Source organism: Heptranchias perlo, chromosome 10, assembly GCF_035084215.1.
Source record: "Heptranchias perlo isolate sHepPer1 chromosome 10, sHepPer1.hap1, whole genome shotgun sequence".
NCBI lineage: Eukaryota > Metazoa > Chordata > Chondrichthyes > Hexanchiformes > Hexanchidae > Heptranchias > Heptranchias perlo.
The window spans coordinates 6,440,584-6,463,999 of NC_090334.1; the positions used below are offsets into that span (position 1 = coordinate 6,440,584).

Consider the following 23,416-nt stretch of genomic DNA (forward strand, 5'->3'; position numbering starts at 1 on the left):
TTGTGGAGGGGGAATACTGGGGTACAGGAAGTGATTGTGGGGGGGAATACTGGGGTACAGGAAGTGATTGTGGGGGGAATACTGGGGTACTGGAAGTGATTGTGGGGGGAATACTGGGGTACTGGAAGTGATTGTGGGGGGAATACCGGGGTACTGGAAGTGATTGTGGGGGGAATACTGGGGTACTGGAAGTGATTGTGGGGGGAATACCGGGGTACTGGAAGTGATTGTGGGGGGAATACTGGGGTACAGGAAGTGATTGTGGGGGGGAATACTGGGGTACAGGAAGTGATTGTGGGGGGAATACCGGGGTACTGGAAGTGATTGTGGGGGGAATACTGGGGTACAGGAAGTGATTGTGGGGGGAATACTGGGGTACAGGAAGTGATTGTGGGGGAATACTGGGGTACAGGAAGTGATTGTGGGGGAAAACGGGTACAGGAAGTGATTGTGGGGATAATACTGGGGTACAGGAAGTGATTGTGGGGATAATACTGGGGTACAGGAAGTGATTGTGGGGGGAATACTGGGGTACAGGAAGTGATTGTGGGGGGAAACTGGGGTACAGGAAGTGATTGTGGGGGAATACTGGGGTACAGGAAGTGATTGTGGGGGAAAACGGGTACAGGAAGTGATTGTGGGGATAATACTGGGGTACGGGAAGTGATTGTGGGGGGGGAATACCGGGGTACAGGAAGTGATTGTGGGGGATAATACTGGGGTACAGGAAGTGATTGTGGGGGAAAACTGGGGTACAGGAAGTGATTGTGGGGGAAAACGGGTACAGGAAGTGATTGTGGGGATAATACTGGGGTACAGGAAGTGATTGTGGGGGTAATATTGGGGTACAGGAAGTGATTGTGGGGGGAAACTGGGGTACAGGAAGTGATTGTGGGGGAATACTGGGGTACAGGAAGTGATTGTGGGGATAATATTGGGGTACAGGAAGTGATTGTGGGGGGAATACCGGGGTACAGGAAGTGATTGTGGGGGGGAATACTGGGGTACAGGAAGTGATTGTGGGGGGAATACTGGGCACAGGGAATGATTACGGGGGAATCCTGGGATACAGGGAATCATTACTTGGGAATACTGGGGTTCAAGGAGTGATTACGTTTGAATACTGGGGTTCAAGGAGTGATTACGTTTGAATACTGGGGTACAGGGAGTGATTGTGGGGGAATACTAGGGTACAGGCAATGATTACTTGGGATTACTGGGGTACAGAGAGTGATTATGTTTGAATACTGGGGTACAGGGAGTATATATGATAGGAATACTGGGGTACAGGGTGTAGTGATGGGGGAATACTGGTGTACAGCGGATGATTATGGGGGAATACTGGGGTATAGGGAGGGACTAAGGGGGAATACCAGATTACAGGAAGTGATTACGGGGGATTCCTAGAGTACAGCTAGTGATTATGTGGGAATATTGGATTACAGGGAGTATATATGATGGGAATACTTGGATACAGAGAGTGATTATAGGGGGAATACTAGAATACAGGAAATCATTATGGGGGAATACTGGGGTACAGCGAGTATATATGTTCGGAATACTTGGGTACAGGGATTGATTAAGGAGGAATATTAAGGTAGAGGGAGTGATTGTGAGGGAGTTCTGGGGTACAGGGAGTGATTACTTGGGAGTACTGGGATTCAAGGAGTGATTACTTTTGAATGCTGGGGTACAGGGAGTGATTATGGGGCAATACTGGGGTGCAGAGAGTGATTATGGGGGAATAATGGGGTACAGAGAGTGATTATGGGGGAATAATGGGGTACAGAGAGTGATTATGGGGGAATAATGGGGTACAGAGAGTGATTATGGGGGAATAATGGGGTACAGAGAGTGATTATGGGGGAATACTGGGATACAGAGAGTGATTATGGGGGAATACCGGGATACAGAGAGTGATTATGGGGGAATACTGGGATACAGAGAGTGATTATGGTGGAATACTGGGATACAGAGAGTGATTATGGGGGAATACTGGGATACAGAGAGTGATTATGGGGGAATACCGGGATACAGAGAGTGATTATGGGGGAATACTGGGATACAGAGAGTGATTATGGTGGAATACTGGGGTACAGAGAGTGATTATGGGGGAATAATGGGGTACAGAGAGTGATTATGGGGGAATACTGGGATACAGAGAGTGATTATGGGGGAATACTGGGGTACAGAGAGTGATTATGGGGGAATACTGGGGTACAGAGAGTGATTATGGGGGAATACTGGGGTACAGAGAGTGATTATGGGGGAATACTGGGGTACAGAGAGTGATTATGGGGGAATACTGGGGTACAGAGAGTGATTATGGGGGAATACTGGGATACAGAGAGTGATTATGGGGGAATACCGGGATACAGAGAGTGATTATGGGGGAATACTGGGATACAGAGAGTGATTATGGGGGAATACCGGGGTACAGAGAGTGATTACGGGGTAATATTGGGTTACAGAGAGTGATTTTGAGGTAACACTGGGGTACAGAGAGTGATTATGGGGGAATACTGGGGTACAGAGAGTGATTACGGGGTATCACTGGGGTACAGGGACTGATTACAGGGGAATACTGGGTTACAGAGAGTGATTACAGGGTAATATTGGGCTACAGAGAATGATTACAGAGTAATGCTAGGGTACAGAGAGATTACGGAGTAATATTGCATTTCAGAGAATCATTACGGTGGAATACTGGGGTACAGAGAGGGATTACAGTGGAGTTCTGGGGTACAGGGAGTGATTACAGGGGAATACTAAATCATATCATCGCATACTATTCTCTAGCCCTGTGTGTATGTTTGTGAACAGTTGTAGTTTGTCTGTTTGTGAACAGTTGCAGTTTGTATGTTTGTACAGTTGTGGTTTGTATGTTTGTGTACAGTTGTTGTTTGTATGTTTGTGTACAGTTGTAGTTTGATTGTGTGAAGTTGTGGTTTCTATGTTTGTACAGTTGTGGTTTGTATAGTTGTGGCTTGTATGTTTGTACAGTTGTAGTTTGTATGTTTATGTACAGTTGTAGTTTGTATGTTTATGTACAGTTGTGGTTTGTATGTTTGTGTATAGTTGTGGTTTGTATGTTTGTACAGTTGTAGTTTGTATGTTTGTACAGTTGTGGTTTGTATGTTTGTACAGTTGCGGTTTGTATGTTTATGTACAGTTGTAGTTTGTATGTTTATGTACAGTTGTGGTTTGTATGTTTGTGTATAGTTGTGGTTTGTATGTTTGTACAGTTGTAGTTTGTATGTTTGTACAGTTGTGGTTTGTATGTTTGTACAGTTGTAGTTTGTATGTTTATGTACAGTTGCGGTTTGTATGTTTGTACAGTTGCGGTTTGTATGTTTGTGTACAGTTGTGGTTTGTATGTTTGTGCAGTTGCAGTTTGTATGTTTGTGTACAGTTGTGGTTTGTATGTTTGTGCAGTTGCAGTTTGTATGTTTGTGCACAGTTGTGGTTTCTATGTACAGTTGTGGTTTCTATGTTTGTACAGTTGTGGTTTGTAAGTTTGTACAGTTGTGGTTCATATGTTTGTACAGTTGTGGGTTATATGTTTGTGTACAGTTGTGGGTTGTATGTTTGTACAGTTGTGGTTTGTATGTTTGTACAGTTGCAGTTTGTATGTTTGTGTACAGTTGTGGTTTGTATGTTTGTACAGATGTGGTTTGTATGTTTGTACTGTTGCGGTTTGTATGTTTGTGTACAGTTGTAGTTTGTATGTTTGTACAGTTGTAGTTTGTATGTTTGTGAACAGTTGCGGTTTGTATGCTTGTGTACAGTTGCAGTTTGTATGTTTGTACAGTTGTCGTTTGTATGTTTGTGTACAGTTGTAGTTTGTATGTTTGTGAACAGTTGCGGTTTGTATGTTTGTGTACAGTTGTGGTTTGTATATTTGTACAGTTGTGGTTTGTATGTTTGTACAGATGTGGTTTGTATGTTTGTTCAGTTGTGGTTTGTCTGTTTGTGTACAGTTGTAGTTTGTACAGTTGCAGTTTGTATGTTTGTGTACAGTTGTGGTTTGTATGTGTGGACAGTTGTGGTTTGTATGTTTGTGTACAGTTGTGGTTTGTATGTGTGGACAGTTGTGGTTTGTATGTTTGTGTACAGTTGTGGTTTGTATGTTTGTGTACAGTTGTGGTTTGTATGTTTGTGTATAGTTGTGGTTTGTATGTTTGTACAGTTGTAGTTTGTATGTTTATGTACAGTTGTAGTTTGTATGTTTATGTACAGTTGTGGTTTGTATGTTTGTGTATAGTTGTGGTTTGTATGTTTGTACAGTTGTAGTTTGTATGTTTGTACAGTTGTGGTTTGTATGTTTGTACAGTTGCGGTTTGTATGTTTATGTACAGTTGTGGTTTGTATGTTTGTGTATAGTTGTGGTTTGTATGTTTGTACAGTTGTAGTTTGTATGTTTGTACAGTTGTGGTTTGTATGTTTGTACAGTTGTAGTTTGTATGTTTATGTACAGTTGCGGTTTGTATGTTTGTACAGTTGCGGTTTGTATGTTTGTGTACAGTTGTGGTTTGTATGTTTGTGAACAGTTGCGGTTTGTATGTTTGTGTACAGTTGTGGTTTGTATATTTGTACAGTTGTGGTTTGTATGTTTGTACAGATGTGGTTTGTATGTTTGTTCAGTTGTGGTTTGTCTGTTTGTGTACAGTTGTAGTTTGTACAGTTGCAGTTTGTATGTTTGTGTACAGTTGTGGTTTGTATGTGTGGACAGTTGTGGTTTGTATGTTTGTGTACAGTTGTGGTTTGTATGTGTGGACAGTTGTGCTTTGTATGTTTGTGTACAGTTGTGGTTTGTATGTTTGTGTACAGTTGTGGTTTGTATGTTTGTGTATAGTTGTGGTTTGTATGTTTGTACAGTTGTAGTTTGTATGTTTATGTACAGTTGTAGTTTGTATGTTTATGTACAGTTGTGGTTTGTATGTTTGTGTATAGTTGTGGTTTGTATGTTTGTACAGTTGTAGTTTGTATGTTTGTACAGTTGTGGTTTGTATGTTTGTACAGTTGCGGTTTGTATGTTTATGTACAGTTGTGGTTTGTATGTTTGTGTATAGTTGTGGTTTGTATGTTTGTACAGTTGTAGTTTGTATGTTTGTACAGTTGTGGTTTGTATGTTTGTACAGTTGTAGTTTGTATGTTTATGTACAGTTGCGGTTTGTATGTTTGTACAGTTGCGGTTTGTATGTTTGTGTACAGTTGTGGTTTGTATGTTTGTGCAGTTGCAGTTTGTATGTTTGTGTACAGTTGTGGTTTGTATGTTTGTGCAGTTGCAGTTTGTATGTTTGTGCACAGTTGTGGTTTCTATGTACAGTTGTGGTTTCTATGTTTGTACAGTTGTGGTTTGTAAGTTTGTACAGTTGTGGTTCATATGTTTGTACAGTTGTGGGTTATATGTTTGTGTACAGTTGTGGGTTGTATGTTTGTACAGTTGTGGTTTGTATGTTTGTACAGTTGCAGTTTGTATGTTTGTGTACAGTTGTGGTTTGTATGTTTGTACAGATGTGGTTTGTATGTTTGTACTGTTGCGGTTTGTATGTTTGTGTACAGTTGTAGTTTGTATGTTTGTACAGTTGTAGTTTGTATGTTTGTGAACAGTTGCGGTTTGTATGCTTGTGTACAGTTGCAGTTTGTATGTTTGTACAGTTGTCGTTTGTATGTTTGTGTACAGTTGTAGTTTGTATGTTTGTGAACAGTTGCGGTTTGTATGTTTGTGTACAGTTGTGGTTTGTATATTTGTACAGTTGTGGTTTGTATGTTTGTACAGATGTGGTTTGTATGTTTGTTCAGTTGTGGTTTGTCTGTTTGTGAACAGTTGTAGTTTGTACAGTTGTGGTTTGTATGTTTGTGTACAGTTGTGGTTTGTATGTTTGTACAGCTGTGGTTTGTATGTTTGTACAGTTGCAGTTTGTATGTTTGTGTACAGTTGTGGTTTGTATGTGTGGACAGTTGTGGTTTGTATGTTTGTGTACAGTTGTGGTTTGTATGTGTGGACAGTTGTGGTTTGTATGTTTGTGTACAGTTGTGGTTTGTATGTTTGTGTACAGTTGTGGTTTGTATGTTTGTACAGCTGTGGTTTGTATGTTTGTACAGTTGCGGTTTGTATGTTTATGTACAGTTGTAGTTTGTATGTTTATGTACAGTTGTGGTTTGTATGTTTGTGTATAGTTGTGGTTTGTATGTTTGTACAGTTGTAGTTTGTATGTTTGTACAGTTGTGGTTTGTATGTTTGTACAGTTGTAGTTTGTATGTTTATGTACAGTTGCGGTTTGTATGTTTGTACAGTTGCGGTTTGTATGTTTGTGTACAGTTGTGGTTTGTATGTTTGTGCAGTTGCAGTTTGTATGTTTGTGTACAGTTGTGGTTTGTATGTTTGTGCAGTTGCAGTTTGTATGTTTGTGCACAGTTGTGGTTTCTATGTACAGTTGTGGTTTCTATGTTTGTACAGTTGTGGTTTGTAAGTTTGTACAGTTGTGGTTCATATGTTTGTACAGTTGTGGGTTATATGTTTGTGTACAGTTGTGGGTTGTATGTTTGTACAGTTGTAGTTTGTATGTTTGTGAACAGTTGCGGTTTGTATGCTTGTGTACAGTTGCAGTTTGTATGTTTGTACAGTTGTCGTTTGTATGTTTGTGTACAGTTGTAGTTTGTATGTTTGTGAACAGTTGCGGTTTGTATGTTTGTGTACAGTTGTGGTTTGTATATTTGTACAGTTGTGGTTTGTATGTTTGTACAGATGTGGTTTGTATGTTTGTTCAGTTGTGGTTTGTCTGTTTGTGAACAGTTGTAGTTTGTACAGTTGCAGTTTGTATGTTTGTGTACAGTTGTGGTTTGTATGTGTGGACAGTTGTGGTTTGTATGTTTGTGTACAGTTGTGGTTTGTATGTGTGGACAGTTGTGGTTTGTATGTTTGTGTACAGTTGTGGTTTGTATGTTTGTGTACAGTTGTGGTTTGTATGTTTGTGTATAGTTGTGGTTTGTATGTTTGTACAGTTGTAGTTTGTATGTTTATGTACAGTTGTAGTTTGTATGTTTATGTACAGTTGTGGTTTGTATGTTTGTGTATAGTTGTGGTTTGTATGTTTGTACAGTTGTAGTTTGTATGTTTGTACAGTTGTGGTTTGTATGTTTGTACAGTTGCGGTTTGTATGTTTATGTACAGTTGTGGTTTGTATGTTTGTGTATAGTTGTGGTTTGTATGTTTGTACAGTTGTAGTTTGTATGTTTGTACAGTTGTGGTTTGTATGTTTGTACAGTTGTAGTTTGTATGTTTATGTACAGTTGCGGTTTGTATGTTTGTACAGTTGCGGTTTGTATGTTTGTGTACAGTTGTGGTTTGTATGTTTGTGCAGTTGCAGTTTGTATGTTTGTGTACAGTTGTGGTTTGTATGTTTGTGCAGTTGCAGTTTGTATGTTTGTGCACAGTTGTGGTTTCTATGTACAGTTGTGGTTTCTATGTTTGTACAGTTGTGGTTTGTAAGTTTGTACAGTTGTGGTTCATATGTTTGTACAGTTGTGGGTTATATGTTTGTGTACAGTTGTGGGTTGTATGTTTGTACAGTTGTGGTTTGTATGTTTGTACAGTTGCAGTTTGTATGTTTGTGTACAGTTGTGGTTTGTATGTTTGTACAGATGTGGTTTGTATGTTTGTACTGTTGCGGTTTGTATGTTTGTGTACAGTTGTAGTTTGTATGTTTGTACAGTTGTAGTTTGTATGTTTGTGAACAGTTGCGGTTTGTATGCTTGTGTACAGTTGCAGTTTGTATGTTTGTACAGTTGTCGTTTGTATGTTTGTGTACAGTTGTAGTTTGTATGTTTGTGAACAGTTGCGGTTTGTATGTTTGTGTACAGTTGTGGTTTGTATATTTGTACAGTTGTGGTTTGTATGTTTGTACAGATGTGGTTTGTATGTTTGTTCAGTTGTGGTTTGTCTGTTTGTGAACAGTTGTAGTTTGTACAGTTGCAGTTTGTATGTTTGTGTACAGTTGTGGTTTGTATGTGTGGACAGTTGTGGTTTGTATGTTTGTGTACAGTTGTGGTTTGTATGTGTGGACAGTTGTGGTTTGTATGTTTGTGTACAGTTGTGGTTTGTATGTTTGTGTACAGTTGTGGTTTGTATGTTTGTGTATAGTTGTGGTTTGTATGTTTGTACAGTTGTAGTTTGTATGTTTATGTACAGTTGTAGTTTGTATGTTTATGTACAGTTGTGGTTTGTATGTTTGTGTATAGTTGTGGTTTGTATGTTTGTACAGTTGTAGTTTGTATGTTTGTACAGTTGTGGTTTGTATGTTTGTACAGTTGCGGTTTGTATGTTTATGTACAGTTGTGGTTTGTATGTTTGTGTATAGTTGTGGTTTGTATGTTTGTACAGTTGTAGTTTGTATGTTTGTACAGTTGTGGTTTGTATGTTTGTACAGTTGTAGTTTGTATGTTTATGTACAGTTGCGGTTTGTATGTTTGTACAGTTGCGGTTTGTATGTTTGTGTACAGTTGTGGTTTGTATGTTTGTGCAGTTGCAGTTTGTATGTTTGTGTACAGTTGTGGTTTGTATGTTTGTGCAGTTGCAGTTTGTATGTTTGTGCACAGTTGTGGTTTCTATGTACAGTTGTGGTTTCTATGTTTGTACAGTTGTGGTTTGTAAGTTTGTACAGTTGTGGTTCATATGTTTGTACAGTTGTGGGTTATATGTTTGTGTACAGTTGTGGGTTGTATGTTTGTACAGTTGTGGTTTGTATGTTTGTACAGTTGCAGTTTGTATGTTTGTGTACAGTTGTGGTTTGTATGTTTGTACAGATGTGGTTTGTATGTTTGTACTGTTGCGGTTTGTATGTTTGTGTACAGTTGTAGTTTGTATGTTTGTACAGTTGTAGTTTGTATGTTTGTGAACAGTTGCGGTTTGTATGCTTGTGTACAGTTGCAGTTTGTATGTTTGTACAGTTGTCGTTTGTATGTTTGTGTACAGTTGTAGTTTGTATGTTTGTGAACAGTTGCGGTTTGTATGTTTGTGTACAGTTGTGGTTTGTATATTTGTACAGTTGTGGTTTGTATGTTTGTACAGATGTGGTTTGTATGTTTGTTCAGTTGTGGTTTGTCTGTTTGTGAACAGTTGTAGTTTGTACAGTTGTGGTTTGTATGTTTGTGTACAGTTGTGGTTTGTATGTTTGTACAGCTGTGGTTTGTATGTTTGTACAGTTGCAGTTTGTATGTTTGTGTACAGTTGTGGTTTGTATGTGTGGACAGTTGTGGTTTGTATGTTTGTGTACAGTTGTGGTTTGTATGTGTGGACAGTTGTGGTTTGTATGTTTGTGTACAGTTGTGGTTTGTATGTTTGTGTACAGTTGTGGTTTGTATGTTTGTACAGCTGTGGTTTGTATGTTTGTACAGTTGCAGTTTGTATGTTTGTGTACAGTTGTGGTTTGTATGTGTGGACAGTTGTGGTTTGTATGTTTGTGTACAGTTGTGGTTTGTATGTGTGGACAGTTGTGGTTTGTATGTTTGTGTACAGTTGTGGTTTGTATGTTTGTGTACAGTTGTGGTTGGTATGTTTGTGCAGTTGTAGTTTGTATGTTTATGTACAGTTGTGGTTTGTATGTTTGTGCAGTTGCAGTTTGTATGTTTGTGCACAGTTGTGGTTTCTATGTACAGTTGTGGTTTCTATGTTTGTACAGTTGTGGTTTGTATGTTTGTGTACAGTTGTGGTTCATATGTTTGTACAGTTGTGGGTTGTATGTTTGTGTACAGTTGTGGGTTGTATGTTTGTACAGTTGTGGTTTGTATGTTTGTGTACAGTTGCAGTTTGTATGTTTGTGTACAGTTGTGGTTTGTATGTTTGTACAGTTGTAGTTTGTATGTTTGTGAACAGCTGCGGTTTGTATGTTTGTGTACAGTTGCAGTTTGTATGTTTGTACAGTTGTAGTTTGTACAGTTATGGTTTGTATGTTTGTGTACAGTTGTGGTTTGTCTGTTTGTGAACAGTTGTAGTTTGTACAGTTGTGGTTTGTATGTTTGTGTACAGTTGCGGTTTGTATGTTTGTGTACAGTTGTGGTTTGTATGTTTGTACAGCTGTGGTTTGTATGTTTGTACAGTTGCAGTTTGTATGTTTGTGTACAGTTGTGGTTTGTATGTGTGGACAGTTGTGGTTTGTATGTTTGTGTACAGTTGTGGTTTGTATGTGTGGACAGTTGTGGTTTGTATGTTTGTGTACAGTTGTGGTTTGTATGTTTGTGTACAGTTGTGGTTGGTATGTTTGTGCAGTTGTAGTTTGTATGTTTATGTACAGTTGTGGTTTGTATGTTTGTGTACAATCGTTGTTATGTTTGTGTACAGTTGTGGCTTGTATGTTTGTGTACAGTTGTGGTTTGTATGTTTGTACAGTTGTGGTTTGTATGTTTGTGTACAGTTGTGGTTCGTATGTTTGTGTACAGTTGTGGTTTGTATTTTTGTACAGTTGTGGCTTGTATGTTTGTGTACAGTTGTGGTTTGTATGTGTGGACAGTTGTGGTTTGTATGTTTGTGTACAGTTGTGGTTTGTATGTTTGTGTACAGTTGTGGCTTGTATGTTTGTGTACAGTTGTGGTTTGTATGTGTGGACAGTTGTGGTTTGTATGTTTGTGTACAGTTGTGGTTTGTATGTTTGTACAGTTGTGGTTTGTATGTTTGTACAGATGTGGTTTGTATATTTGTTCAGTTGTGGTTTGTATGTGTGGACAGTTGTAGTTTGTATGTTTGTGTACAGTTGTAGTTTGTATGTTTGTGAACAGTTGCGGTTTGTATGTTTGTGTACAGTTGTGGTTTGTATGTTTATACAGTTGTGGTTTGTATGTTTGTACAGATGTGGTTTGTATGTTTGTTCAGTTGTGGTTTGTCTGTTTGTGCACAGTTGTGGTTTCTATGTACAGTTGCAGTTTGTATGTTTGTGTACAGTTGTGGTTTGTATGTTTGTACAGATGTGGTTTGTATGTTTGTACTGTTGCGGTTTGTATGTTTGTGTACAGTTGTAGTTTGTATGTTTGTACAGTTGTAGTTTGTATGTTTGTGAACAGTTGCGGTTTGTATGCTTGTGTACAGTTGCAGTTTGTATGTTTGTACAGTTGTCGTTTGTATGTTTGTGTACAGTTGTAGTTTGTATGTTTGTGAACAGTTGCGGTTTGTATGTTTGTGTACAGTTGTGGTTTGTATATTTGTACAGTTGTGGTTTGTATGTTTGTACAGATGTGGTTTGTATGTTTGTTCAGTTGTGGTTTGTCTGTTTGTGAACAGTTGTAGTTTGTACAGTTGCAGTTTGTATGTTTGTGTACAGTTGTGGTTTGTATGTTTGTACAGATGTGGTTTGTATGTTTGTACTGTTGCGGTTTGTATGTTTGTGTACAGTTGTAGTTTGTATGTTTGTACAGTTGTAGTTTGTATGTTTGTGAACAGTTGCGGTTTGTATGCTTGTGTACAGTTGCAGTTCGTATGTTTGTACAGTTGACGTTTGTATGTTTGTGTACAGTTGTAGTTTGTATGTTTGTGAACAGTTGCGGTTTGTATGTTTGTGTACAGTTGTGGTTTGTATATTTGTACAGTTGTGGTTTGTATGTTTGTACAGATGTGGTTTGTATGTTTGTTCAGTTGTGGTTTGTCTGTTTGTGAACAGTTGTAGTTTGTACAGTTGCAGTTTGTATGTTTGTGTACAGTTGTGGTTTGTATGTGTGGACAGTTGTGGTTTGTATGTTTGTGTACAGTTGTGGTTTGTATGTGTGGACAGTTGTGGTTTGTATGTTTGTGTACAGTTGTGGTTTGTATGTTTGTGTACAGTTGTGGTTTGTATGTTTGTGTATAGTTGTGGTTTGTATGTTTGTACAGTTGTAGTTTGTATGTTTATGTACAGTTGTAGTTTGTATGTTTATGTACAGTTGTGGTTTGTATGTTTGTGTATAGTTGTGGTTTGTATGTTTGTACAGTTGTAGTTTGTATGTTTGTACAGTTGTGGTTTGTATGTTTGTACAGTTGCGGTTTGTATGTTTATGTACAGTTGTGGTTTGTATGTTTGTGTATAGTTGTGGTTTGTATGTTTGTACAGTTGTAGTTTGTATGTTTGTACAGTTGTGGTTTGTATGTTTGTACAGTTGTAGTTTGTATGTTTATGTACAGTTGCGGTTTGTATGTTTGTACAGTTGCGGTTTGTATGTTTGTGTACAGTTGTGGTTTGTATGTTTGTGCAGTTGCAGTTTGTATGTTTGTGTACAGTTGTGGTTTGTATGTTTGTGCAGTTGCAGTTTGTATGTTTGTGCACAGTTGTGGTTTCTATGTACAGTTGTGGTTTCTATGTTTGTACAGTTGTGGTTTGTAAGTTTGTACAGTTGTGGTTCATATGTTTGTACAGTTGTGGGTTATATGTTTGTGTACAGTTGTGGGTTGTATGTTTGTACAGTTGTGGTTTGTATGTTTGTGTACAGTTGTGGTTCATATGTTTGTACAGTTGTGGGTTGTATGTTTGTGTACAGTTGTGGGTTGTATGTCTGTACAGTTGTGGTTTGTATGTTTGTGAACAGTTGCGGTTTGTATGTTTGTGTACAGTTGCAGTTTGTATGTTTGTGCACAGTTGTGGTTTCTATGTACAGTTGTGGTTTCTATGTTTGTACAGTTGTGGTTTGTATGTTTGTGTACAGTTGTGGTTCATATGTTTGTACAGTTGTGGGTTGTATGTTTGTGTACAGTTGTGGGTTGTATGTTTGTGCAGTTGCAGTTTGTATGTTTGTGCACAGTTGTGGTTTCTATGTACAGTTGTGGTTTCTATGTTTGTACAGTTGTGGTTTGTATGTTTGTGTACAGTTGTGGTTCATATGTTTGTACAGTTGTGGGTTGTATGTTTGTGTACAGTTGTGGGTTGTATGTTTGTACAGTTGTGGTTTGTATGTTTGTGAACAGTTGCGGTTTGTATGTTTGTGTACAGTTGTGGTTTGTATATTTGTACAGTTGTGGTTTGTATGTTTGTATAGATGTGGTTTGTATGTTTGTTTAGTTGTGGTTTGTCTGTTTGTGAACAGTTGTAGTTTGTACAGTTGTGGTTTGTATGTTTGTGTACAGTTGTAGTTTTTATGTTTGTGAACAGTTGTGGTTTGTATGTTTGTGTACAGTTGTGGTTTGTATATTTGTACAGTTGTGGTTTGTATGTTTGTACAGATGTGGTTTGTATGTTTGTGTACAGTTGTGGTTTGTATGTTTGTGTACAGTTGTGGTTTGTATGTTTGTACAGCTGTGGTTTGTATGTTTGTACAGTTGCAGTTTGTATGTTTGTGTACAGTTGTGGTTTGTATGTGTGGACAGTTGTGGTTTGTATGTTTGTGTACAGTTGTGGTTTGTATGTGTGGACAGTTGTGGTTTGTATGTTTGTGTACAGTTGTGGTTTGTATGTTTGTGTACAGTTGTGGTTTGTATGTTTGTACAGCTGTGGTTTGTATGTTTGTACAGTTGCAGTTTGTATGTTTGTGTACAGTTGTGGTTTGTATGTGTGGACAGTTGTGGTTTGTATGTTTGTGTACAGTTGTGGTTTGTATGTGTGGACAGTTGTGGTTTGTATGTTTGTGTACAGTTGTGGTTTGTATGTTTGTGTACAGTTGTGGTTTGTATGTTTGTACAGCTGTGGTTTGTATGTTTGTACAGTTGCAGTTTGTATGTTTGTGTACAGTTGTGGTTTGTATGTGTGGACAGTTGTGGTTTGTATGTTTGTGTACAGTTGTGGTTTGTATGTGTGGACAGTTGTGGTTTGTATGTTTGCGTACAGTTGTGGTTTGTATGTTTGTGTACAGTTGTGGTTGGTATGTTTGTGCAGTTGTAGTTTGTATGTTTATGTACAGTTGTGGTTTGTATGTTTGTGCAGTTGTAGTTTGTATGTTTGTGTACAGTTGTGGTTTGTATGTGTGGACAGTTGTGGTTTGTATGTTTGCGTACAGTTGTGGTTTGTATGTTTGTGTACAGTTGTGGTTGGTATGTTTGTGCAGTTGTAGTTTGTATGTTTATGTACAGTTGCAGTTTGCATGTTTGTACAGTTGTGGTTTGTATGTTTGTGTACAGTTGTGGTTGGTATGTTTGTGCAGTTGTAGTTTGTATGTTTATGTACAGTTGCAGTTTGCATGTTTGTACAGTTGTAGTTTGTATGTTTGTGTACAGTTGTAGTTTGTATGTTTGTGAACAGTTGCGGTTTGTATGTTTGTGTACAGTTGTGGTTTGTATGTTTGTACAGTTGTGGTTTGTATGTTTGTACAGATGTGGTTTGTATGTTTGTTCAGTTGTGGTTTGTCTGTTTGTGAACAGTTGTAGTTTGTACAGTTATGGTTTGTATGTTTGTGTACAGTTGTGGTTTGTCTGTTTGTGAACAGTTGTAGTTTGTACAGTTGTGGTTTGTATGTTTGTGTACAGTTGTGGTTTGTATGTTTGTGTACAGTTGTGGTTTGTATGTTTGTACAGCTGTGGTTTGTATGTTTGTACAGTTGCAGTTTGTATGTTTGTGTACAGTTGTGGTTTGTATGTGTGGACAGTTGTGGTTTGTATGTTTGTGTACAGTTGTGGTTTGTATGTGTGGACAGTTGTGGTTTGTATGTTTGTGTACAGTTGTGGTTTGTATGTTTGTGTACAGTTGTGGTTGGTATGTTTGTGCAGTTGTAGTTTGTATGTTTATGTACAGTTGTGGTTTGTATGTTTGTGTACAATCGTTATGTTTGTGTACAGTTGTGGCTTGTATGTTTGTGTACAGTTGTGGTTTGTATGTTTGTACAGTTGTGGTTTGTATGTTTGTGCACAGTTGTGGTTCGTATGTTTGTGTACAGTTGTGGTTTGTATTTTTGTACAGTTGTGGCTTGTATGTTTGTGTACAGTTGTGGTTTGTATGTGTGGACAGTTGTGGTTTGTATGTTTGTGTACAGTTGCGGTTTGTATGTTTGTGAACAGTTGCGGTTTGTATGTCTGTGTACAGTTGTGGTTTGTATGTTTGTACAGATGTGGTTTGTATGTTTGTTCAGTTGTGGTTTGTATGTGTGGACAGTTGTAGTTTGTATGTTTGTTTACAGTTGTGGTTCGTATGTTTGTGTACAGTTGTGGTTTGTATGTGTGGACAGTTGTGGTTTGTATGTGTGGACAGTTGTGGTTTGTATGTTTGTGTACAGTTGTGGTTTGTATGTTTGTGAACAGTTGCGGTTTGTATGTTTGTGTACAGTTGTGGTTTGTATGTTTGTACAGTTGTGGTTTGTATGTTTGTACAGATGTGGTTTGTATGTTTGTTCAGTTGTGGTTTGTATGTGTGGACAGTTGTAGTTTGTATGTTTGTGTACAGTTGTAGTTTGTATGTTTGTGAACAGTTGCGGTTTGTATGTTTGTGTACAGTTGTGGTTTGTATGTTTATACAGTTGTGGTTTGTATGTTTGTACAGATGTGGTTTGTATGTTTGTTCAGTTGTGGTTTGTCTGTTTGTGAACAGTTGTAATTTGTACAGTTGTGGTTTGTATGTTTGTGTACAGTTGTGGTTTGTATGTTTGTGTACAGTTGTGGTTTGTATGTTTGTACAGCTGTGGTTTGTATGTTTGTACAGTTGCAGTTTGTATGTTTGTGTACAGTTGTGGTTTGTATGTGTGTACAGTTGTGGTTTGTATGTGTGGACAGTTGTGGTTTGTATGTTTGTGTACAGTTGTGGTTTGTATGTTTGTGTACAGTTGTGGTTGGTATGTTTGTGCAGTTGTAGTTTGTATGTTTATGTACAGTTGTGTTTTGTATGTTTGTACAGTTGTGGTTTGTATGTTTGTGTACAGTTGTGGTTCGTATGTTTATACAGTTGTGGTTTGTATGTTTGTGTACAGTTGTGGTTTGTATGTTTGTACAGCTGTGGTTTGTATGTTTGTACAGTTGCAGTTTGTATGTTTGTGTACAGTTGTGGTTTGTATGTGTGTACAGTTGTGGTTTGTATGTGTGGACAGTTGTGGTTTGTATGTTTGTGTACAGTTGTGGTTTGTATGTTTGTGTACAGTTGTGGTTGGTATGTTTGTGCAGTTGTAGTTTGTATGTTTATGTACAGTTGTGGTTTGTATTTTTGTACAGTTGTGGCTTGTATGTTTGTGTACAGTTGTGGTTTGTATGTTTGTACAGTTGTGGTTTGTATGTTTGTGTACAGTTGTGGTTTGTATTTTTGTACAGTTGTGGTTTGTATGTTTGTGTATAGTTGTGGTTTGTATTTTTGTACAGTTGTGGTTTGTATGTTTGTACAGCTGTGGTTTGTATGTTTGTACAGTTGTGGTTTGTATGTTTGTGTACAGTTGTGGTTTGTATGTTTGTGTATAGTTGTGGTTTATATGTTTGTGTACCTTGGCTTGGAGCTTCCCCTCCATTTCCATTCCATTAGAGACACCCACAATGTTCCTCTCATGGGGGAATCTAAAACTAGGGGGCATAGTCTCAGAATAAGGGGTCGCCCGTTTAAGACGGAAATGTGGAGGAATTTCTTCTCGCAGAGGGTCATGAATCTTTGGAATTCTTTACCCCAAAAAGCTGTGGAGGCTGTTATTGAATACATTCAAGGCTGAGTTAGACAAATTTTTGATCAGGAAGGGAGTCAAAGGATATGGGGAAAGGGCGGGAAAGTGGAGTTGAGGTAAAAATCAGATCAGCCATGATCTCATTAAATGGCGGAGCAGGCTCGAGGGGCCGAATGGCCTACTCCTGCTCCTATCTCTTATGATCTTATGGTCTTAAGGTAATCTGGGCGCAAACCAATTTCATGGCTTAGAAGGCTGCAGAATTCTGGGTGTTAATGAGTTAACACCTAACTACAATACGCTCAAGTCTCCTCCATCTTTTGCGTCCGTCCATCAAACCCCCGCCCAATCGAATCTTTGCCCACAAAACTGGCCACTCTCACTAAACTGGCCACTCCCCCGACTCTCAAATTGTTTGAATGGATTTTTGTAGCACAGTTAAGTCACATTAATAATTGAAAAGCTTCACCGATTTCAGGTTCTTAAACATGCTGTGCCTGATGTGCATGAATGATGGTTAAAGGAGTTGAAACATAAATTTTAAGACTCAGAGAAGAAATATATGGGCTTTGATATTAAACCCCCCCCACGACAGGCAAGATAAGGTTGGGGGGATGTGTTAAAAATGACAAAGCAGAGAACGCGACCCCAACATGCCGTAGTAAGTGACTGCCACTATTTTTACGCCTGCGGGTTTCTTGGCGTGCGTACGTGCGTCTATCCCATCTTGGAGAGGCGGGACACATCATTATAATATTTAAATAGGCAGTTGGGAGTCTGATTTAAATTTAATGGTTGCCGGCCAGATTTCTCAAGGGTTGGAAAACCAGGCAGCAGAATGGAGACGGGAGCAGCCGGCTCCAGAAGGTAAGTGCTTTTTACACCACACCTTGTGGGTCAGAAGGAGCAGGAGTGCTTCTCCCGGCTCCTCAAGCAAACCATTGCAGCCTCTCTGTAGCTCCTGCCGTGATTGGCCACCCACCCCACCCCACCCCACCACCAAGCCCCGATCCCAAGCCCCAATCTCTTCCGTTTGCCGGGGACTGTCCCCAAGGGTCCCCGACTGCGGCCTCCTGCCGCTGGCTTTCCCACTCGGTAGCCGGCCAGTCTGTCAATCTGGCTGGCTGCCGGGCGGGAAATGGAAGAAGAAAATGACAGTGAGGTCCTGCCGTTAGTATCGGCAGGACCTTGGCGTCCCCAGGATTTGCCGGTTCCGCCTGCACCCTCCCCTCCTCCACATAAATATCGAGGCCATGGTGTGAGTTCAGTTCTTTCCGATTGTTTATGCCCATTTTAAGTTTGATGTATTCTGTTGAGATTGGGAGGATACTTGGGAGTAACTTGAAATCGGCAAAATGGGCACATTTTCAGGTCTAAATTCTGGGTTGTGCCCATGGAGGAAACTCCTGGCGATGATGTTAATTGGTATATAGTTTGGGTTTGTATGTTTGTGTTTATTATTGTGTGTTAGTGTCTGATTTTTATCTATAAATGACAATAGTAATTTCAACAACAGGTTACTTATAAAAGTCAGAAGGTAAAGTTACTGCGTTTGAGGAACCCATGGGGATCGGTGGAGTGGAATGGGTGCTGGAGTGACAAGTATGTTTTCTTTTTTCTAAATATTTATCATGGGCATATTCCGGGGCAACTTCTTTGTTCCCAGCTCAAGCCAATACCTCTTTTGCTCATACCTTTCCCACCCATCTCACCTTCCCAGTTGCTCCCTCAGGCTGAACCAAGTGATGTATAATCTAGGTGTCCATTCAACTCAGAGCTGAGCTTCACTTCCCTTGTCCTATCTGTCACCGAGACTGTTGAAACCCTTGTCCATGTTTCAATTATCTCCACACTCCAATGGCCTCCAAAGCTTCACCTGACACCAAATTCAACTTGTCTAAAAATCTGCCACCTGTATCCTGTTTCACAAATAGTCCTGCTCATTCAGCATCACTCTATTGGAGCCCTGTCCCCATGCATGGAATACCTCATTTACAAATCTCTCCACGGCCTTGCTGCACACTGCCTCTGCATTTTCCTCCAGTTCCAAGTATCCGTTTGTTCCTCCGGACTCTGGTCTCTGGCTCTGTCTGCTTCCCCAGGGGTGACCGTGCCTTAAGTCACCTTGGCCCTACTTTCTGGAACTCCCTCCCTAAACACCTCCACCTTACCACTTCTCTCCTTTACTGTAAAACCTCCGTCAAAACCCATCTCTCCGACCGTGCTTTCGGTCTCCTCTCCTACTCTTCTATTACTGATTGACATCCATTTTTCCCCTGTGAAGAACTGGGGGTGTTTCCTGTGTTAAAGGTGCTATACAAACGCAAATTGTTGTCTGCCTTAAACTGCCCAGGTATGACTCTCCCCGCCTCTCCTTGGTGACATTACAGGATGTATTCAGTGCCCTCCTGCCTATTGCAGCTTGGATCAGGAGTCAGCGTTCACCCTCTTTTTATGGCACTGTTCAGTAGTTTGCTCTCACTTAGTGCCACCGTGTCATTCCCAATAAGTACATTTCAGTCCCTCACTGCCAATCATAGCTGAAGTAAAGAATGGAGGCGCCCCTTTGTGTAACTACACCATGCAAGTTCTTTACTGATCATACAGGCCCGGAAAGTCCCCGGGTTTGATCCCCGGCCAATGCTGAGTCAGCTGATGTAAGCAAGGATGGTGGTAGAAGCGCCAGCCAGAGTTCCTGCATCTGATCATTATCCAGTGACCCCTGTGGAAATTGAACAGTAGAACCATAGAACTTTCCAGCACAGAAGGAGGCCACCGGGGAAGTGGGAAAAACTCCTAAAGGAAATTCATGCTGGCTCGATGAATTTATCCAGTAAGCAGCTGAGTCATACAGGTCCACAGGGTCTCCTGCTCCGAGTTAGCTGATCTCAGCTGGACTGCAAGAGGTATCTCAGCATCTCAGTGAGGGGGGGGGGGGGGCGGGTGGGGTGCGTGGCAAGAGATCGACAGAGCTCCCACTTCTGATCCGGTGTTAGTAGCCCCTTCTGCGTGGATATCATCAGCAATGGCTTTCTCTTTGACGAATTCTGGTAAATAGAAGAACACATGCAGGAAATTCAACGTCCACCCTGCGAATGAACACAGCCCTATCTTGAAACACAGCAAGGAGGTGGATGAAGTTCATTGGTTGGGACAAAGCAGGACCTTGTGAGGTAGAAATGTAATTATAAATCTAGGGTCTGTGCCTCTGTGCAGTACACTCCACATAGCATTCCTGCATTCCTGTCCCTTCAGTTTGGTATGTGCATAGAAGACCTAAAGTGGAAGTGGTTCAGCAATGCCACATGTTTAAAAGATCTATGTGAGTAATATTTGGTTTGGGAGTATCAATGTGAGTAATATTTAAACAGGATCTAAGAATATCTGAGTAAATTTAAACTGGATCCGAGAGTATCTGGGTGCAATGTTTAAACAAAATCTGACAGCATCTGCGGGTAATATTTAAACAGGGTCTGACAGTATCTGTGAGTAATATTTACAGGGTGTGACAGTAACTGTGAGTAATATTTACAGGGTGTGACAGTATCTATAATATTTAAACAGAGTCTGACAGTATCTGTGTGTAATATCAAAACGGTCTGACAGTATCTGTGAGTAATATTTGAACAGGGTTTGACAGTATTCGTGAGTTACATTTACAGGGTGTGACAGTATCTATGAATCATAGAATCATAGAAAGTTACGGCACAGAAGGAGGCCATTCGGCCCATCTTGTCCGTGCTGGCCGATAAAGAGCTATCCAGCTTAATCCCACTTTCCAGCATTTGGTCCATAGCCCTGTAGGTTATGGCACTTCAAGTGCACATCCAAGTACTTTTTAAATGAGTTGAGGGTTTCTGCCTCTACCACCCTTTCAGGCAGTGAGTTCCAGACCCCCACCACCCTCTGGGTTAAAAGATTTCTCCTCATCTCCCCTCTAATCCTTCTATCAATTACTTTAAATCTATGCCCCCTGGTCACTGACCCCTCTGCTAAGGGAAATAGATCCTTCCTATCCACTCTATATACGTCCCTCATAATTTTATACACCTCAATTAAATCACCCCTCAGCCTCCTCTGTTCCAATGAAAACAACCACAGCCTATCTAATCTTTCCTCATAGCTAAAATTCTCCAGTCCTGGCGACATCCTCGTAAATCTCCTCTGCACCCTCTCTAGTGCAATCACATCTTTCCTGTAATGTGGTGACCAGAACTGTACGCAGTACTCTAGCTGTGGCCCAACTAATGCTTTATACAGTTCGAGCATAACCTCCCTGCTCGGCTAATAAAGAAAAGTATCCCGTATACCTTATTAACCACCTTATCTACCTGTCCTGCTACCTTCAATCCAAGGTCCCTCTGTTCCTCTACACTTCTCAGTATCCTCTCATTTATTGTGGATTCCCTAACCTTGTTCCCCAAACGCATTACCTCACACTTCTCCGGATTGAATTCCATTTGCCACTTTTCTGCCCACCTGTCCAGCCACAGAATCACAGAATGGTTACAGCCATTTGACTCTTCGAGTCCGCGCCGGCTCTCTGCAAGAACAATCCAACTAGTCCCACTCCCCTGCCCTTTCCCCGTAGCCCTGAATTTTTTTTCCCTTCAGGTACTTATCCAATTCCATTTTGAAAGCCATGGTTGAATCTGCCTGCACCACTCCCTCAGGCAGTGCATTCCAGATCCTAAACACTCGCTGTGTAAAGAAGTTTTTCCTCATGTCGCCTTTGGTTCTTTTGCCAATCACCTTAAATCTATGTCCTCTGGTTCTTGACCCTTCTGCCAATGGGAACAGTTTCTCTCTATCTACTCTGTCTAGACCCTTTGTGATTTTGAATACCTCTATCAAATCTTCTCTCAACCTTCTCTGCTCTAAGGAGAACAACCCCAGCTTCTCCAGTCCATCCAGGTAACTGAAGTCCCTCATCCCTGGAATCATTCTAGTAAATCTCTTCTGCACCCTCTCTAAGGCCTTCACATCCTTCCTAAAGTGCGTTCCCAGAACTGGACACAATACACCAGTTGTGGCTGAACCAGTGTTTTATAAAGGTTCATCATAACCTCCTTGCTTTTGTACTCTATGCCTCTATTTATAAAGCCCAGGATCCCATATGCTTTCTTAACCGCTTTCTCAACCTGCCCTGCCACCTTCAACGATTTGTGCACATATACCCCTAGATCTCTCTTATCCTGCACCCTTTTTAAAATTGTACCCTTTAGTTTATATTGCCTCTCTTTGTTCTTCCGCTGAAATGTATCACTTCACACATTTCTGTGTTAAATTTCATCTGCCACGTTTCTGCCCATTCCACCAGCCTATCTATGTCCTCTTGAAGTCTATCACTATCCTCCTCAGTGTTCACTACTCTTCCAAGTTTAGTGTCATTTGCAAATTTTGAAATTGAGCCCTGTACACCCAAGTCCAAGTCATTAATACATATCAAAAAAAGCAATGGTCCTAGTTCGAAAAACAACCGTTCACCACTACTCTCCGTTTCCTATTACTTAGCCAATTTCGTATCCATGCTGCCACTGCCCCTTTTATTCCATGGGCTTCAACTTTGATGACAAGCCTATTATGCGGCACTTTATCAAACCCCTTTTGAAAGTCCATTTACACCACATCAACTGTATTGCCCTCATCGACCCTCTCTATTACCTCATCAAAAAACTCAATCAAGTTGGTTAAACATGATTTGCCGTTAACAAATCCATGCTGGCTTTCCTTAATTAATCCACACTTGTCCAAGTGACTGTTAATTTTGTCCCGGATTACCATTTCTAAAAGTTTCCCCACCACCGAGGTTAAACTGACTGACCTGTATCTGCTGGGTTTATGCTTACACCCTTTTTTGAACAAGGGTGAAACATTTGCAATTCTCCAGTCCTCTGGCACCACCCCTGTATCTATCTCTTTTGTCATCCAGGGAGCTCTAGTTTTAGTTGCTCTACCTTTCTCCCTCGTGGGAATGTACCTAGACTGTATCTGAACCATCTCCTCTTTAATGGCCGCCCATTGTTCAATTACAGTTTTGCCTGCCAATCTTTGATTCCAATTTACCTGGGCCAGATTTGTTCTCATCCACTGAAATTGGTCCTCCTCCAATTGAGCATTTTTACTTTAGAGTGGTCCATGTCCTTTTCCATAGCTAATCTAAACGTTATGATACTATGATCGCTGTTCCCTAAATGCTCCCCCACTGACACTTGCTCCACCTGGCCCACCTCATTTCCCAGAACCAGATCGAGCAATGCCTCCTTTCTCGTTGGCCCGATACATACTGGTCAAGAAAGTTCTCCTGAACACACTTCAAAAATTCCTCCTCCTCTTTGCCCCTTACACTATTACTATCTCAGTCTATATTAGGATAGTGGAAGTCCATTGATATCTTCCTGCAGTCTACAGCTTTCATTTTGGGTCTAAATCATTAATATATACCACAAAAAGCAAGGGACCTAGTACTGAACCCTGTGGAACCCCATTGGAAACAGCCTTCCAGTCACAAAAACACCCGTCGACCATTACCCTCTGCTTCCTGTTACTGAGACAATTTTGGATCTAACTTGCCACTTTCCCTTGGATCCCATGGGCTTTTACTTTTCTGACCAGTCCGCCATGTAGGACCTTGTCAAAAGCTTTGCTAAAATTATTGTAGACTACATAAAACGCACGACCCTCATTGACCCTCCTTGTTACCTTCTCAAAACATTCAATCAAGTTAGTCAGACATGACCTTCCCTTAACCAATCCATGCTGACTGTCCTTGATTAATCTGTGCCTTTCTAAATGACGATTTATATCATCCCTCAGAATTGTTTCCAATAATTTGCCCACCACCGAGTTAAGGCTGACTGGCCTGTAATTACTCGGTCTATCCTTTTCTCCCTTTTTA

General features: G+C 40.3%; 1 protein-coding gene across 1 annotated transcript in view; it reads left to right on the forward strand.

Moving 5' to 3' along the window:
• The window catches only part of capn3a (calpain 3a, (p94)), a 214,451-nt gene that overhangs the window by 140,067 nt on the left and 50,968 nt on the right, over positions 1-23,416 (forward strand). Inside the window, exon 7 of the mRNA XM_067991181.1 lies at positions 18,035-18,120. Within this exon, the coding sequence (XP_067847282.1) occupies positions 18,035-18,120 (86 nt within the window). The remainder of the gene's footprint in view (positions 1-18,034; positions 18,121-23,416) is intronic.